We start from the raw sequence: 19,635 nt of genomic DNA on the forward strand, positions 1-19,635 counted from the left end.
TCTTCCTAGCATCACCTTATAGGATGCAGTTTCAAAGTCACCAAGGCAAGCCAAGAAAGCCAAGGTTCTTCATCATATGTCAAGTAGTGAATCAGGAGATGTCATTGCTAGTGTGGCAACCCCAACATATCAAGAACGTGAGGGTGTTCAAGGATCCCCAAAGTATCATATCTCATAGGTTAAACTTGGTAAGCAAACTAAATGGGGGGAGGTAGCCTCTTTGGATGCAGCCACCTCCTCAATCAAGTCAAGGATGGAGAAGGAGTACAAGTCTAAGAGTGAGGTGAAAGCACAGTTGCAACAATATAGACAATTTCTCATTGAAATGTCCAAACCTGTAGACTCAAGGTTTGAGAATGCTCTACCTTCCACTTCTTCGCTTTTGTAGAAAAAATTTAAAGCAGTTTACGAAATGAGAACGGTCGTGCCATCTCTCAAAACTTGGACTATTGACCAACTTAGCAAAGTAAGAGGATTCCTCTAGGACGCCATGGAAATACATGAAGACGCTCACCTCTTGGAGATGCTCTCATCTTTCGCAGTGAACAATAGAGAACCCAATCATATGGATTAGTAAAAGTAATCAAACTATTAAAGGGGATTAGTGAATTGGGTGAGGTTGTCATAAATGGAGAGGACATACTTAGAGGAGAAGACATCAACAATTTGCAAATGTGTGTTGACATTTTGGAAATGAAAGTAGACACAATAGATTAGTGACAGACAAAGGTATTAAAGGAACACACTCCCCTCTTGGATCTACTGAAATGTTATGAACAATATGTAGTTGAGTTACTAGGTAAGTATGGGACAAACTTGATGCAGACCAAAACACCCAAGATGGAAGAAGTTATCAAGCAATGGGAAGCATACGTTGCTAAGTACTTTTCTTCAACAGTTGATTTCAACACAACACTTTATAGATAGGTATATGTACATGATCTTACAATCATACCAAGCAACTCAACTGATTGAGAACTTGGTTATAAAAGTAGGAGAAGTGAAAGAAGCACTAAGGGTGGCAAAGTTTTGCATTGAATACATATCAAACCCACCATTCACTTCTATTGAGTGTTACATCAGTAATTATCATAGTTATAGGAGAAGCAAGAGACAAACATGTAGTTAACTTGTAGATGCAGAATCAAGGAGGCGTCATCCTAAAGAGGTCACTGCAGTTCACCGCCACACTTGTCGTGCATTAACACTGCCAGCTAGAGGTACTGCACACGTGGAGATTATAGAGCAACAACACTGGGGAAGGCTACTTTTGATGACTCTAGTTTAGTAGTAGTAAAGTGGAGTTCCAAAGGCAGCGACTTGCATGTCAACTGTGACTCCCATCGTTTTGTAACTAGGTCATAGGCATATTTGCTCCTAAAAAGTAGGAGCCATAATACTAAAAGTATGGTGAATTAGGCCATTTGAAGGGTTTGGAAATTAAAGATTTGAGGCCCTAGCCAAGGATTTCATTTCATCTTCAATACTTAGTTTTAAGTTTTGTTGAACTTCTTGAATACCACTGCTAACTATTACATTTATTTTCTCAAATGATCAATATAAGCTACTCTTTTGGATCACGTGTTCCATGAACAACGCTGAATTGAGTCGGTATCTCATGATTACGACATCTTCTCTCAATTTGGATGGCATGAATGTTCTATGTGTTATGCATTTTATTGTTATGTATTTGAGATAATTTAACTAGCTCTGTGTGCAAATGAGATCGTAGGTCTCTTATCCAAATAGAAATCCCACATGATGCTATTCGAATTATTATTGATAATATAAAAAATTTGGAACTCGCTTTCTTTAATTCAACAAGCTTGTATGGTCATCTTCCTTCCTCTCACCCTTATATCTTTTGAATTTTGTTTCTAAGTAATTCGTGCAAGTACCTTCAGCAACCACCAATATCGCCTTGTGAACAAGTGACATTACCCAAGCATTGTTGTGACCCAACTAACGAGACCTTGGGGAGCAAAGACTTCGTAATCCTTTCTCTTTTCAGGAGAGGTTCCGCATCTACAAAATCTGCATGTAGGTGAGTATAAAAGGCCCATCAATAGGGTGGTTGCACATGTCAGTGCTCCCTTAAACCTACAAGATTGACTTGCATTTTGGTGGTACTACACTCACTAAGTACATATCTGGAAAAGGATGGTTCCTCATTTACCATTGGAGGGGTATTAATTGTTTTTTTAGCAAATGATGCCACCTCTTTCAACTCTTTCCTTTGTTCTCTAACTTAAGAAAGGGCTTTGCTAAAAGTTTCCTCATCTCCCAACCATTCCTATCCTTAGGTGTTGGTTCCTTAGATATGGTTTTTATAAGAGTTGCCTGCTCTTTCTTGATCTCGAGTAATCTCTCATTGCTAGCAGCTAACTTTCTAGCGGTTTGCTTGAACCTTACCATTTTGGTATAAGAACATTCAAATATTAGCTTTTAGTGATGAGCTCAGAGGTCCATAAGTTCAACCTAGCACTCTGAGACCACATGTAACGACCACAAAATTATCACTAAATAAATAAAACATTTACTTTTCACAAGTTAAAAACCAAAAAGGTAGTAAGACATGAAAATTTTTGCTTTTATTTCTAACCATCATTAAATTGGATGCATAAATATATCCACTTAACACTTTATGGAGAGGTAATCATTCATTTTCATTGCATTGAAAATTTAATACATTACATACCATAAATGAAGATTACCAAAGTTACTTGCTTAGGAAATCTATATTTGTCTTGCAAGCCTCGTCTAGTCAACTGTAGGAGACAAAGAATTATCCAAGCACTTCTCCTCCAACCACAAACCAACAGTCTCTCACACAACTTCCTACTAGAAGTAGCCATACCCTCCACGAGGAGTATAGATAAGGGGACCTATGTCAAGACATTTGAGCACCAATGTTGTGTGCCACGTATCTCATTCTGACCATACTACTTTAGACTATCTTCTAAGTAAGTATGACCAATCTGTAAGGTCTATGTTTTGACAATACTTGTGAACTAACTAGTCACATCCAGTGATAAATACGATAGTTTGGCTAAAGTTTTATTTTAAAATAGTCATAAGATCACTCACCTCTTACTCGACTTGGAGACTGCACTCATCCTAGGGTTTAGAAAGTTTTGACTACCTAGTCAAATCACAAACTGTCACAAACTAAACATAGAGTTTTAAGTACTTATCTAAATTGCACACCCTCCTTTCTATTGCAACTAGGTTTGGGGTTACCACCCTTAGTCCATGCAAAAGTATATTTAAGACTTCTTAATAACATAAAATACAAACATAATTCTTTATCCAGAACCCATTTGATCAAATATTCTTAACTAGAATAATGAGTAACATCTTACAATGATTTGTAACTAGTAATTATACCATAATTTCCTCTCTAAAGAGGAGAACATCTCTTATGCTCTATAATCCCCACAAAATAACAAACATTGATATATAGACATGATTAAGAAGGAACTTAGACATGATTCCACATACATATCAAGCTACTTTTCATACTAATAACATAATAATATCTAAACCCAAACATGTTTTTCCATATTGTCATACAAGTATTTCAATAAAAGACATATTTACTATGCATAAAATGTGAATTTATAATATAAATTAAAATGAAGAAAAATGACTTCCAAGTGAATGGAGAACAAGCCTAGATAATGCTTCGAAAAACTTGAGATGAGAGAAGATGCGAGCCCTTGAATTCTTCACAAAGCAAGCTCCTCCAATATCCCTCCAAAACTTCTCAAGTAGACAAGGCAAAAGCAAAAATCTATCTTCTCTATTATAACTACGAAAGAGATAACACCAAACTAACTATTTTCCCTTGAAAAGCAAAGCTAATTCTCATTTCTTACAACTTCCCACCGAGCACAGAGCAAGTGTTTGCCTCTTCTCAAAAAAAATCTTTTATATAGGTGAGGGGGATGAGATAATTAAGCTATGTAAGTGTATCCATTCCCAATTAAAAGTTCAAAGGTTTTTTTTACCATAATATGTAGGTAGGTTTAAACTGAAATAAGCCCCACACTGTATTATTAAATTGGCTTAACAAAATAATTTTAAATGCCCTCATGCACTTTAATCTAACTCGTGGTGTTATTAATAAGGGTGGGAAATTTATAAGTTTTATTACCTTTACTCCATGAAAGTAGGGTGCACATGATATAGCCCCCACTCCCTTGTGAGAAGGGAGGGCCACCTATGGTGGTCACCCTCCTCACCAGTACCTTCTACATGGAACTTGCCACCCTCTCATTTACTCACCACTACGTGGTGTTTGCCTCACACCTCCTCATCCCTACTTGGTGATTAATGACCTTCTCACCACTACGTGGTGGTTGTTGACATCTCCAAAGAACCCCCACCATGTGGTGTTTGACCAAGTCACCCACCACGTGGTGATGGAGACTCTTTAATATGCCCCCCATAAAACCTGATTCATTAATATTTATTTTTCATTTTATTGATAATCTTTTATTAGATGTAAACAAATTATTAATGTAAGAGCAATAATATATATTTTAGATGAATGAATAGTTCAAATTGCATGTTTGGAATTAACCCTATAATTAAATTGAAATTGAACTGAAAAGCACACCCTAAAAAGGTCAGATACTAGATCTGAAATTGAAATGTTGAATTTAGAATGTTATACCTCGATGAGTCTTGCTTCGAAGTCTTCATACAAAGGTCAATGTTGTCATCTAGGAATGTAGAAATGGCTTCACAACATCTTGATCATGGAGGCCATCTTGAATGCTTGAAATTTGAAAACTTGACCTCCCCTTCACTTCCTTAATAATGCTTGATTACTTGATAACTTAAATTTTCTTGGTAGGAATTAAATTTGAAATTGTGAGGTGATGGACTTGTCTCAAAAGAGGGGCAAGGCTCACTTTTATACCTCACCTCATGAAACATGTTTGAATGTTTGGAGTAGGTAGACATGAGAAGGGAATTTATGCCTACATTTTGTGACTGTTGGAGGCTTCAAAATTGGGCCAAAGGTTGGGCACCCTTCTCTAGCCTATCAGGGTTGAACAAAGAACCACATGGTAAGGTGAAAACGAGGGTTGCAAATTTGATACGCGTGTGAGCGGAATTAGAGATAAACAGAGCACAAAAGGCCATAACACTAAAGTGAGGCCTAAGTAATTATGAAATTGTATGGGGATACAATTTATAACGCCACACTTTGTAATACTTTTCTTAAATTTAGTTGGAGTAGAGTTGAGAACTCTAAAATCCTACAAGTATTGTATCAGGTGGATATATTCAGATGGAAAGAACCACATGAGTGGCCTTGAGGAGTTTTGAAGGAGGCTTGGTTGAAGATTTTTAGGATTTTGGTTGAAAGAGTGTGTAATTTGTTGAGGGGAAGGGATGTTCTTGCTTGGGGTCTTGATCTAAAAGGCAAGTTCTCAATTGCTTTAGGGTATCAGGAGTTAGATAGACAAATTCTTTTGGACTATAGTTGTTCCTTGGTGGGAATAGGTACATGGAACAATTTACTTAGCCAAAATGCAATTTATTCATATGGTTGACTATGTAAAATAGGTGCCTCACCTAGGAGAGCTTATGGAAGAATGATTTTTAAGGTCCTTCTATCTATGCTATGTGCAACAATAATGAAGAATGTGCCTCACATATCTTCTTTTAGTATACCTTTGTTGGGGATATTTGACACTTTTGGTGGGGGGTGTATACACCTAAAATTGGCTATGAGTAATTAAATAAATATTTTATATTTATTTAATAATCATTCGTCTATTAAATAGTTAATTCAAAAAGATTAATTTATTTAATTCACTTTCATATCTTTCTATTAATTAATATTTTATTAATTAATTCATTTATCTTATTCCTCTAACCAAGTTAATTAAATATCTAATATTTAATTATTCCTCTAACCAAGTTAATTAAATATCTAATATTTAATTATTTCTTCTAACCAAGTTAATTAAATATCTAATATTTAATTATTCCTTCTAATCAAGTTAATTAAATATCTAATATTTAATTATCTCCTCCAAGCAATTAAATATCCAATATTTAATAGTTATTCTCCTATCCTATAGTCTCAAATATCAAATAATTCTTAAATTATTTAATCCCTTTATCCAACTCACCCTCCATCTCCACTTCATCTCCCCTTTGCCAACTCATCCAACATGTGGCTAAGGAAATTAATATTTCTAAATATTAATTCATGATTTATTCTCAACCTCCAAAATTAATGAAATTGTGTACGTACACATATTTCATAACCATTTCCTATATTCTCTCCAACACCCCCTACATCTTGGGAAGGACTTGAGTCCACTTGTCCTACCATGCCTAAATTTCCTCCAACCATCCCTAGATTCCCTCAGTCAGCAACCCAGTCAAGGTGAGATGAGTGACACTTGTCTTCTCCTTCCCCCTTTCTCTCAACCTTCACCTTTGCTCACAGCCATTCAAATCTGCAGATCTGATCATGACCCTTGATCTGAGCCACATTATCTTATCCTCTCAAGGTCTATAAAACCGAGAGCTTCAGTCGAGAGGAAGTTAGTCTTCAAAAATAGTTTTCAAGCCAATCTTATGCATCTGTGAGTTTTTGAAGCAAATAGCAAATATCATTTTTAGCAATATTATCATATAGTATCATTTAGCATAATCATGTAGCTTTGCATATCATACTATCAGTTAACTACAAGTTATCAGTCCATTCTTCATATGCCATCTTGGAAGCCAACAGTGCATTGTCTAAGAGCACACCATCTGCAACCAAGAACGGTGGAGTTAGGACACAATGAGGCATAAGCCATGAAGGTAAAATAATGATTTATTTTAGTATGTATTTCATGTAGTTTCATTGGTGGATTTTGGATTTCCTGTATGCATTTCCATTGTATTTTGTGAAACTAACTTATTACAGGTAACATTATGAGGATGGAATTCAAACTCACACAGGGGGCTTACAAGCAGACATGTGTTCATGCCACTTTCATGGTGGAGTTTAGGAGTACTTTGGGGAGGCCCCCAACTAAGACTCCTTTTTCCTCATGTGGCTTGGGATGTTGGTCCCCCACTTTCATCATATGACAACTTTGGCTGGAAAAAAATCCTAGAATTTTTTAGGATAGGAAAATGGCCGTTCATCAATTATGGTGGAGAGTTGTCAGTATGATTTAGGAGACCTTATTTGCAAAATGCAATGTTTTGGCTTATTTGGACTGTAGTGATTCAAATATTATTAATTATTTGGAAATAAATAAGCATGGAACATGTGAGCGTGCTAAAAATAATATCCAAAGAGATGGTCAATGGTCTCCCCCTCCTCAAGGAGTCTTAAAGAATAATACTAATGGCTCTTATATGGGTAATCTTGAGAATGTTGGGATTGGAGGTATCGGTAGAAATAGTTTTGGGGCTATCGAATTTTCCTTTTCTATATATAAAGGACAACAAACTAATAATTTCATGAAAAGAGGTTATTCCCTTGGCTAGTAATGGGTTAATTAGCATTTAGCTTCATTGCTTAGGCAAATTCTTAGTCTAAGTGGCTCTATGGATTCTATCTCTTTTTATCACATTCTTTGAGAATAAAACAAAGTGACTAACTATCTAGCTAAATGGATCTCTAATCACATGGGGGTTTCAAATATTGGTTAATGGGGTCAGTTACCTCTCGAGTATTAGCAAAATCTAGAGATGATAGTCTTGGAAGACATGTCAAGTTAATTTTTGGGCTGCTGTAGAATCTCCTTTGGGTGGTAGCTTTATTGCTTGTGGGTTCTTTCTTGGTCTTGTTGTTCTTCATGCTTTGTTTTTATTCCTTTTTATTTTATTTTTTAAAACCCTGTTTAAAAAAAGAACAAAAAATTATATCATTATTAATATCTCAATTCGAATGAATGAAAAAAAATACCTTTATTTTTTATTTAATTATTTATTATCCTAATGAGTTTTTTTAATATTCTCGTCGAAGTGTTGATCTTAAGGATGTCAAACATATTGAGTATGCAGTGTGTAGAATTTCAATTAGCATTAGTTAGGGTTATTTTTAACCATGTTTATTTAATCCAAAAAGTCTTGAGATAAATGATAACATTATCTTCTATAATGTTAAATCTCAAGATAACTTCAAGGTGCGTGTATATTAAAGATGGAGTAGTGGTATTATTGCAAATTTGAATCATGATTAAAATTTTTTATTTCTTATTTTGCCATGAAAGATGGAAGAGGACTCGATAGCCATACATCCTAACTTTGCACCCCTCAAACTCTTAAATGGCAAGTCATTTTCTGTAAAAAATTAGTATGTCGATAAAGGTAAATCAAGACCTTACAACTATTGTTTGAGGTTCTAGGCATCATGGTACATCATTTAAGCCTTTGTTGATTTGTTCAAAAATGCCCAAAAAAAGTTACATAAAAATATGTACATCAAGGCATGTATTATTGATCATTTGAAATGCATGTTATCACATGATTAGTAATTTCATGTCAACAATCTAAGGATAACATGTCCCACTCCCTATCTCTCACACACACACTCCCAATTTATCCCTCTCTATATCACCTTTTGTCTATATATCTCCCTCTTCTTCTCTCTTTTCCTCCTTCCCTATATCTCTCCCTTTCCACCTCTACTTTTCTTTTCCTCTCTACTTATGTCTTTCCCTCTTCTTTTCCATTTTCCTCCCTACCTATATCTCTCCCTCTCCCCCTCTACTTTTATTTTCATCTTTACCCATATCTCTCCCTCTCCCCCCCCACTTCTCTCTCTCCACCCCCTTTTCTCTCTTTCCCTCCTCTACCTATTTGTTAGGAAATTAGTGTCTCAACCTTGCATTTACATAAGTTTATTATTTGTAGTAAGTTTACATTTGAGCATAGATTGGTTTGAAATCTTACCCAAAGCTGCAAATTGGCTAAATAAGCATCTTGATAATTTTTTGTTGCAAGATCATGTCTAGACTTGAAGATATCAAAGTTTTTGTTTGAAAGTTTCAAAAACAAGTTTGAAGACCTTAGAGGCTCCAAATGGGTCTGAAAGTGGTTATAACCAATGTAGCAATTTAGAGCTCAATAGACACTTCACAAGCTTTGCAACGCTTCAAACTGTTCATTAATTGAACACCCATATCAAAAGTTATGGCCTCTAGAATTTGGCTCTTCTAAGATGGAAAACATACAAAATGTGTTGGAAACATAAATGAGTTGTAAAAGGGAGTTGCACATGTTGGTCTATGTTTTGACACGTCATAGGGCATCTTGGATTGGAGATAAGTTGGGTACCACTTTTTGGGTGCTTTTAGCTCTCATGGTTTTGTAACATTGTTTGATGATCTCATGTATCATGTCTCTTATATATTAGGTGTGTGAGGTGGAGGTTGCACATAACAATCTTATAACTGTCGACTTACCTCCAGATCTCTGGTTGGTCATACTTCTGTGAGAATCATGCTCTGCAAGTATATTGTATTATATTGTTGATTTCCAAATAATATATTGGGTGGATTTTTGGAGTGTGGATTTTTTTTCTCTAGAAAGGGTTTTCTCCACACAAATCACTAAGTTGTGGTATGCATGCTATTTATGTTTATTTTTATTAACTTTCTATAACCATGGTAAATATCTAATATTTTTTTTGCATAACCACCCTCTGAAGGGCAGTGTAGGAAACTATTTTGCTATCTTAAATTCCTTACACTAACTCCCTCCCTTTCTCTCTCTCCCTCTCCCCATCTGTCCCCATTTGCCCCTCTCTTGATTCCTTTCTCTCCCCATATATCTCTATCTCCTCCTTTCTCTTTCCATATATCCGTATCTATCTCTATTTCTCTTTGCATATATCCCCCCTCTCTCTCTCCTCTTATTTATTTCTCACTCTCTCAATCTCTATTTCTCCATCTTTACTTCTCTTTGTTTGATTGTCTCTCTATCTCTCTTCCTCTTCCCTTCTCTATACATATCCTTATATCTCTGCCTCTCTACAACTCCATGTCAACATTTATCTCTCATTATCTCCCCCTCTCCCTCTTCCTCTATATCTCTCCATCTCTTCTGCTCCATCACATCCTCTATCTCTCCTTGTCTCTCTCCATCTTTATCTCTCCTTTTACCTCTCTCTATCTCTCCATTTGTCTCACTCTTCCTGTCTCACTTTTATTCATCTCCACCTCCCTCTTCTCCCCCCTCTCTCCCCCACTTCATATGCTTGGAAATAATGCTTTAAATCCACATACATTTAATCCATTTCCTACATAACCCATGAGAGAAAAAGCATGCACACAAGCTTATTGAATCACCACAATGCAAATATCAAATAGACAATCAACACGATATCACAAGATATATATTGGGAAAACCCTCACGAGGGAAAAACCCAACCTCCAAAAGCATCCATGCTCCATCATATTATTTAGCCATAAAGCAACTTAGAGTTACGATGAATACCTTTGAATCATCAAGCCCTCCAATGCATTTCCATGTGTCCAAGCACGAATCCACACATCCCATGCCATGCTTCACAAATGCAATCCTCCAAAGGATTCAATACAATGACAACCCCAAACCACTAGCCAACCTTAACCTATATATCTACATCTTTTCCTTTCTATCTCCATTTCTACATATTTTTTCTTACATCTCTCCCTCTATCTACCTCTCAATAGACAACATTTGCTAAATGACTTCATCTAACGTCATGTATTACACAAATGCATGCAACAAATAAATCAAAATTTCTCCTACTTGACCTCTCACACCTCTTCGACATACCTATTACACACCAAAATGCAATTGCTAATTTATTATATTTTAATTTAAATTAAAAATTAAACTAAAAAAACAAAAACTATTTTTATTTTTAAGAATATAAAACATAAAAACTTAAATACACAAATCTTTTTTCTTCCATCTAACAAACTTGAAGAAAAAAATTAAGGAAAACTCAACATTCCCCATGAAGAACAAAATATTTAGGAAAAAAAAACAAAAAAAACACACACAATAAAAAAACATTCTAAACTTCCTTTTAGTCCATACCATTTGAAAATCTTATCTATTAATTAAAAAAATCAGCTGTTTTGGCCTTCTAAGATTGGTTGCTAACGAACCTTTAAGTCCTAAAATATGGAAACTAAAAGACCAAGGGTTCAAACCGGCTATTTCCAGTAAAAGAATAATCTACCGGGGAAGACAATCGCATACCGCGAAAGTATCAATTTGCCTGCTATTTTAACAAAAATCAACCCAGCCATTCTTTTTAAAAGGAGCATTCAAAGGTGAAGCGAAAAAAGAAAGTAAATACAGAAGGAGTGAGTCCGATGGATTGATTTCAGAGGGCACAAAACTTTTTTTGGCATTGTATTTTGTGGTGTATGGAAAGCCCAGGTTTGGCTCTGGTTTTATTTCTTTTTCTAAATTTTAACAGTCCAGGTGGCGTTTTATAGTTTCTTTCATCTGTACCCTAAACGATCCCAGATAGTTCCGATTGAGGGTTTCAAGCTTGCGCTCATTGTAGAAATATCTGAAAGATCTGCCTGAGTTGGAATAATTGTATTTTCGGGTAAATTTAGGGTGAATTGCAGGGGAATTGCGATTTTTTTAACCCTAATTGAGCGGGTAACTTATTGGGAGGTGAATGGATATTAGGGTTTAATTAGGGTTTCACCGGGCTTGGGGTTTGATTCTCTGGAGGTTGTTTGGTCTTTTCCATGGAGAAGGGACGGGACAGACACGCCGACAACGATAAGGGGCAGGACAGACATAATGTCAATAACAGGAGTGATAAGAATAGTGAGAGTGACAGGAATAATGAAAATGTGAATAATAAGGGACGGGAGAGGCACGATGAGAATGAGGATGATAAGGTGCGGGAGAGGCACAACGAGAAGGAAGAGGTAGAACCCTGGGAGAGTGTTTCTGCCAGTGAAGACGAGGAAGAAGAGTCATCTGCTGGGGAATTTGACGGCCAAGACATGGTGATGATGCCTCAGGCCGAGGTGGAAGCTGATGAAGGATACATTGTATTGGAGTTTCCTCGCCGTGAGTTCAATTCTGTGCTGGAAGGGATCCAGAGGATACCGTGGACTGTCTTTCCTCGACATCTGATCGAACTTATCAATTATGCTTGTAAGGTTCTGAGTATGGGTGTCGAGGTGCATTCTGATCTGCACAAGTTGCAGATATTGTACAGAGAGTTGATCCCGGCCTCTTTTGAGAGATGTCTTGATGATAAGGCACTTTGGAGATGGAATAATGATCTGCAGTTGCAGATATTTCAGGCGGCAGAGTGTTTGGTCGAATTGGTGGTGGCTAAGCTCGGGCAATTGCAGTTGCTGAGGTTTACCGATAGTTATGTAATGGATGATCTGCTACCCCTTTTGCAGACTTTGTCATTGGCATTTGATAAACATTGCCAGTTTCATATCAAGCACAAAGAAAGCTCAACTCCTGCTATGGCAATTGAGAGGTGGAAGTATGCAAAACCTCTTGCAGGAGCCCTTGTTAAGCAGAAGAATGGGGAATGGTTCTGTATGCGAAGGAAATGCCAGGTTACTGAAGCAGAGGATTGTGACTGTGAGCGGTGTAAACCACCTAATGTGTTCTGTGTGATTGCACATCTGATGAATCATTTTGGTCAATCTACGCATGGAAACGGATATAAGCTGGCAGCTGCAGTTCTCTGTTCCCCACTCAAATTATTTCCTGCCATTATTGAAGCTCTTTTGCTTCCTCTTGCAAGGGCTGTTGAATTTATGACAGATGAGGTAGCAGATATTCTTTTGGAACCTTGCGATATTGTGCTCAAACATGTAGCCAATTGTCTTGATCGGGATGTGGATGCACTGAGTGACAGAACAAGGAGTGATGCTTTTGGTACACTATCTATGATCTTGAAACATTTGCAGGTAATAATTTCTCGCTGCTTGTCTGGTGAAAAGGCTGAGAATGTTGTCAGCATGGTTCAAAGAAGAATGGTTGAAAAGATGCTAGGCTTTCAGTCCTTCAACAAACAACTCTGTGCAGTGCGAGAAATCAATAAGTTGTTAGAAAATGCTCGTGCCATTGCTTCCAGGTATGATGTAGTGAGTGTGTGGGTCGATAAACTATTAACCAATGTTTGTGCAGTGGATGATTATTACATGCTTATAGCTAGAGTGCTATTACTTCTGTACATTATAGATATCTTTAGAGTACCTCTCCTCTCAGATAGTACTTAATACCATTAATTAAAGATTATGAATGTGGAAGGAGTATATTAAATCGTAATTTCTGGTCATAAAATTATTCATTTTTTTTCTTTGTTATGTCAAATCAAGCACTTAGCTCTAACCCATTTCTTTGATGTCTGGGAAGACCTTTGCCACCCGTTTAATTAATGAGTTGTCAAGGGTTACTCTATGGAGAGTAACTTTAATTACACTGTATAACTGTTGGTTTGAGTATGTTGGGTTACCATTGCATTTGGGAATTTAAAGATACAATTTGCGAATGATTACTTGCCATGTATGAATGTTGGTTTGAATATTTTGGGTTACCATTGCTTTGGGAATTTAAAGATGCTTTTTTTGTGCCAATCTGTTATAGTTTTGTGATGCTCAGATAGTCACTATGCTTTGTTTGGTGAGTTAGTTAATGTGGCCAACCATGCTTGTAAATGTTTATTTAACCCTTTTGGTACAACTCATATTTTTACTACATTGTTTAGGGACAATGGAAAGTCAATTTCTACAGCTATAGAGTGGTTAGAAAGAAAGAATATTCTTCGCCTCATCTTAAGATCCAATCTACACCACAAGCAATATGTAGACCAGGTAGTAGACATTATTATATTGCAATCTATATCTATTTGTGTGTGGATTCTTTCATTCTTTTCTCTTGGAAGGATTGATTTCTTATTTTGGTGGATATCAGATCCAAAATATCATGAGGCTTCTCTTGTTGGAACATCGTCTGTCGGAAGAGCACTTAGATGCCATTTGGGCTGCTACTGAGAAGCCAGATCAAATTGAAGCGGTATTAAGAATATTCTCTTTTCTTTTTGTTCTTTAATTTCTTTGGATTTTCTCACTGGTATGTAACTGATTATTTTTGTGACGCAGGTTAAAACCAATGTCTTTGACCTCATTGCTGATTTAGCTTGGTCATTTTCAGATGAACAATTGGACAGTCTTTTTCGCAGGTTGAAGAATGTACAGGTATTCTAGATGGCCAGCTGTTTATATAGTGTTTATTTGGGGCCTGCTTGTTTTCCATAATGTTGAGCTAATGATCCTCAATACATTTTTGCTTATTCTTGTAGGGTCGGTCTGTAGGCGATGTTGTTAAAATTCTTGGTTTCTTGAAGAAGCTTGCACGAAGTGACAACAGAGGTATCATGGCAGAAAGGTACATATCAATTTGGCCTTTACGTTGTTGTTTTTGCCATGTTTGTCATAAGAAATGATAAACCAAGGCACAATTTAGCTAGAAGGAAATGTGCATTATTCAATCTATGTAATTCTTTCGAGTTCGTGAGATGTCATGAGTGATATTAACTTTGCAAGTTCACTTTTAAAAGACAGTCTTTGTAATCAGTCGACATTTTGGCAAATCATTATAAAGAAAGGAAGAGCTATTTTGCTTTAAAAATTGGTTTTAGGTACATAGAATCCAACTATGAATGTAGCTAGTCTTCTTTTCTTGCATGAGTAAAGTTTTCTTTCTCATCTTTGCATGAGCAAGGGCATGATGCAAGAACTCCTATATTTTGTATTAAATGCATGATACATCACAAAACCAACATGATTCCCAATCAGTTTATTTGGATTTCACATTCTATATAATCCATTTGAATGAGAGCAGTGGGTCAAAGAAGAATTATTAGGGAGATGCTAAGTGATGATAAATTTTTTCTCTTTTTTTAAAAATTGTTCGATGAGGACATTTTTTAAATATACATCACTCAAGTGGAGTTGGATTGTTAATGTGAATGATCAGATAGATTCTAGAATCCAAAGATAAAGAAGTTTTAGGTTAAAGGCAGTTTTAGATGCCTATAATGGATGAGGTTGATAAACTATTTGCAAAACCATTAGTATAATTAAATAATATCCATGCTTTTATTTGCATTTGTATGCTATTAATTATTCAAGTCTTAAATATGGGCTGCTTGTGAATTTGTGCTTCATTGAAACTACATTCTCATCTGCACCCACACTTCCAATAAATTAGCTTTGTGGTAATGATACAAGTATTTCCTTTACAACTTGAGATACGCACCCGGGTGAGCCAAAACTAGCAAACATTATTGTATATGAGGACACCCATAAACAGTTCCCTTTGTTATTTGACAATCTGGCTATGTGTACATAGATACATATTTGATTGTATTTTGGCCCATTAAGAGGAGAACCTGCACATTATTTTACAAATATGTGGGTGAATGGAGAGAAAGAGAGAGAGAGAGAGAGAGAGAGAGAGAGAGAGAGAGAGAGAGAGAGAGAGAGAGAGAGAGAGAGATGGCTCATAATTTTGTTGTATTTTGCCAATTATATAAGTGACATTACAGTTAACACTTTTTTTTTATGCCATGAAAGTGCTTTAAAACAGTTAAGTGTTATATAAGTTCTCCAGATTACTGAAGGAATATGTTTGTGATATAAATTATATAACAGTTAATGGTTATATAAGTTATCCAGATTCACAAAGGAAATTCTTTTGTATACATTATAGAAAGCTACTTTGCCATCAGGGACATCACCCATCTGTGGGACAGTGCCATTAGGGACAAGGATGTGGGTTTGAGGGCCAGGAATGTGTCGCCGTGAAACACATAAGCCATTTAGTGTGTCTGAGAATCAACGAAGTTGCCATAATATCAATGATTTATAGGCTAAACATGCAAACATTTCTGGCTTCCTCGACTTTTATATTTGTTACATTATCTTGTGATGTTTTAGTTTGGATGTATTAGCTTTCAGAAAATTGATTTTCCTACCTGGCATGTTACATATAAATTTTGTTATCAGGGTCCAGTATTTAACACATTCTTCTATATTGTACCATTTCCGTGTGATTGTATATGTATCCATGTTTGTAGAAATTTATACTAGAGACATTGTTTCATGTCTTTATTTTTTCCCTCTCATTATTGTTGTCTGTGCTCAAGTAAAACAAGTGTGGGAAGATAATTTGCAATCTTCAGTTTTTTAACCGTAATTTATTGTCACATTTAAAGTTGGATTGTGCCTACTATTTGATAGTTTTTGCTTTCACGCAAGTCATTCCCGCAAATGCATATGTTTATTGTGTAGTCAATGTTGTGGAGTACTTGAATGTTGTGTAGTAGTTCTGTATTTAGTTGTGGTTAAAGACAATGCTATTTTCTTTTTTTTAATGTTGTTTTAGTTCTCATGTTACATGCAGATTGCTTGAGTTACTTTGGAATATGATGTACACAGAAGAGGCACTAGATGAAGTGCTGGAGTCTGGAGCCTTTATTGAAATCCTTGGTCACTATATCTCAGTAGACCGTGCAAGTCAAGATGTGGGTTCAGAAGAGAAAACTATATATTTTGCATGCTCATGTCATGTGAATTAGCTTTTAGTAATTCCAACGACAGCAGTGATTATTTTGGCAGATAGCTCTTTTACAAACCTATCAATTGTTTATAATTTTCTTGTACCAGGTTTACATCTTGCAGTGTCTTTCAAAGGTCAAGGTTGGAGAATTTGTGATTCCTTCACTCAGACTTTTACGGGAAATCATTTGTTTGGACAATGAGAAACCTTTTTATAGGGTGAGCAAATGTTCATTTATTAAATTTTTAAAGAGTTGAATACTGTTTTAATGTTCATTTTGAAATTTGTGATGGGGTTGAAGACTGTCTTAGATGTAGTTCATTCAAACTTTTATGTGGAAATAATTTTAAGCATTTTCTATCAGCTTATCCAATTATTTTTTGTTGCTATTAGTACATAATATGATTTTCATTCTCACACTATTTGTTTGGTGTATTATTGTAACTTTTTGTGTATTGGTCTTGCTTTTGATATTTGTGATATTAAAGGGTCAGGTTTCACGCCAGATGCGTTTACAGCAGCTAATTACAGACCACAACTTGATTCATCTGGTAAGACATCTAAATTCAATAGCATTCTTTTTTCATTTTTGTTGTTGTAACATTTCTTGTGTTTTTGTTCTATTAACTGGTAGTCTGAATTCTTATAACTATAAATGTGTTTGTTGAAATTTTGGTCTATTGGTCAGGTTGTCAACAGCCTTGTGGAATATATTTCTGTGGCACGTGTGGTTTGTAGTAAAAAAACTCTCGATTCTGAAGTGTCTAATGATCATTTCACTCATGATGAAGATATTAAGGAGAGGCTCAGTTTTCTTCAGTTTGCATTGCAGGTATGACCCATTGCTTCACCTTTTTTCTTTTATGTTTGAGAGGTAAAAGAAATATCAGCCTTTTTAATCTTTGTTCTACACTGCAGTCTGGAAATGCTCTATTGCCATGGGAATCTTCTGAAATGCTATGGAAATGCCTAGTTGAAACACCAACATATTCTGCTGACAAAGAGAGTGGTTTACAATGGTTTTCTGAAGTTTTGGAGAAACATGCTTTATCTGTTGATTCATTAGAGAATTTGCTCACTAAAAAGATCACTAAAGTCTGTCCAGTATCTATGTCACAAACAGCCTGGAGGTGAGGTTGAGTTTCATTGAACTTAGATTCACTTAAAGATTTCTGCTTAGGTGTGGTTCTCATGACTTAATGTTTTGTGCACCTCATATGCAGGTCTTTCCAACTATTGTTTGTTCAAGTAAATTTAAGCAAGAAGAAACTGAAACAAGTTCGACATGAAGATGTCGTTATAAATGATCTGGATCTTGTAGGGTTGCCATATTTGTGGCAGATTGCTCTTCAGGCAAGAAATGAAAATATTGTAGAAGAAAGTATAAATATGTTGAGAGATATACATACATCCTTGGCAGAAAGTCTACAGCAGGAGTTGACTACCATTCGTCAAAACTTTATTGATGAGTGTATGGAGCATCTTATGCATGCTATGGCTACTGGGTCAACCTGGACACATATCAAGGATGTGAAAGATAATTGTATATTGGGTGGCCAAAAACCCACTTCAGATATTTCTCCAACATTAGATATGGCTAAAGAGGACAAGGCATCAGAAAGATATGTAGATCTTCAGGCTTCAGCGAGTATAAATAAAGAGGAAATGCTTTCAACTGTACTGACAACTGGTTCTACAGAAGATGCAATGAAATGCACACCAAAAATGGATCAAGTTGAACGTTGTCTGCGGCTTTTGAAGGTTTTTAGCACCATTCATAAAGATCCAAACTATCTTTGATTTATTTAACTAATATGATGTGGGAAAGAGGATTTTTCTACATTTATACATTTTTTCTATATGCAATTTTGCTATGTGTCCTCGAATATTTTAGCTCTGTTTTGAGAGTTGGAAATAAAGTCTATTCTTCCTTATGTCATGGGAATCGACTAATGTTCTGCTTGAATTATTCTTGTTTCATTATAACTAATGGAAGTGACCTTTTGGATTTACTTTTTACAATAACAATGTTTGGTGGAATTGAGATTGCAATATTCTTGCTGCAGATTTTTATAGTTAAATGTGAAGACAGTTTTGCAAGGACAGTTCCAGCCCATGGTGCTTCTTTTAAAGGAAGGCCCTATGTTGTGGTGGTATATGTAAATGTCGTTTTCCCTGTTTTCTTTTTGGTGTTGTACAATTTTAAGAATTATTAATAATATCTATGTCATTGATCTATGGATATGTTATTTCAGGTTAGCACTGCATCTGGCAAACAGTCAACGCGTTTTGAGATCATGGTTCATTCTAATGAATGTCTGGGTTCACTTAGAGCAAAGGTTATATCTTTTCAAATTTCCTTTTTACTATATTTTCTTTTGTGTCAAATTTTAAGATATATTAATTATTTTGCTACTGTTCATGATTCAAGCTAAGGAGATGCGTATTGTTAATGTTTATATCAGATTTGAATATAGGATCTTTTAAATCTTATTAATGCAATTTCCACTTCTTATATCAATATAAGGATTCCTTTGTATATCAATTAATTTAACATGAACTGTTGTACAATGATCAATTAAAACTGATATTAATCTTATTGCAATTTTACATGAAAATAGAATCAATTAATATATTAAATTTCCAACAGCAAATGGCCTGCAATATTCTGGGAGGCAGTCAATATTGTTTCTGCACTGTAATTATTCTGTACTTACACAATACGATTGTCTCCCTCCTTATATAAGGAGAGAGACATGCCTTCGTAGAGGCATGCCTCTACGTGGATCATGTCCACGTAGAGACATGTCTCTTGGCCGTGTAAGAACACGCCGATACGTAATGTAATGCAGTCGATAATTATTGGGACCCAATTTGCATTTGTTACATTGTTAATATGATTTGCTAAACGCACATAATCTGATCGATAGTAAATATCGATAAGCATATGATTAAATGTTATTTGATAGAATCAAATTAATTATATGTGTATATTTAATAGTGTATAGTTATACATTATTAAATATATACATATGATCGATTCATAATCAT

At 35.6% G+C, this 19,635-nt stretch overlaps 1 protein-coding gene across 6 annotated transcripts in view; it reads left to right on the forward strand.

Annotated features, from left to right (window-relative positions):
• The first annotated feature begins 11,200 nt into the window (after positions 1–11,200).
• LOC131040449 (uncharacterized) overlaps positions 11,201–19,635 on the forward strand; it is a 70,355-nt gene continuing 61,920 nt past the window's right edge. For 3 of the 6 annotated variants that reach the window (XM_057973378.2, XM_057973383.2, XM_057973384.2), the window contains exons 1-13: positions 11,201–13,096; positions 13,730–13,835; positions 13,936–14,037; positions 14,124–14,219; positions 14,324–14,409; positions 16,429–16,549; positions 16,692–16,802; positions 17,073–17,135; positions 17,273–17,416; positions 17,503–17,714; positions 17,808–18,345; positions 18,651–18,743; positions 18,840–18,923. In XM_057973378.2, the coding sequence (XP_057829361.2) occupies positions 11,733–13,096; positions 13,730–13,835; positions 13,936–14,037; positions 14,124–14,219; positions 14,324–14,409; positions 16,429–16,549; positions 16,692–16,802; positions 17,073–17,135; positions 17,273–17,416; positions 17,503–17,714; positions 17,808–18,345; positions 18,651–18,743; positions 18,840–18,923 (3,120 nt within the window). In that variant the 5' untranslated portion in view covers positions 11,201–11,732. The remainder of the gene's footprint in view (positions 13,097–13,729; positions 13,836–13,935; positions 14,038–14,123; positions 14,220–14,323; positions 14,410–16,428; positions 16,550–16,691; positions 16,803–17,072; positions 17,136–17,272; positions 17,417–17,502; positions 17,715–17,807; positions 18,346–18,650; positions 18,744–18,839; positions 18,924–19,635) is intronic. The other 3 variants (XM_057973380.2, XM_057973381.2, XM_057973382.2) reach the window with 3 other exon arrangements.

Source organism: Cryptomeria japonica, chromosome 6 (genome assembly GCF_030272615.1).
Source record: "Cryptomeria japonica chromosome 6, Sugi_1.0, whole genome shotgun sequence".
Taxonomy (NCBI): domain Eukaryota; kingdom Viridiplantae; phylum Streptophyta; class Pinopsida; order Cupressales; family Cupressaceae; genus Cryptomeria; species Cryptomeria japonica.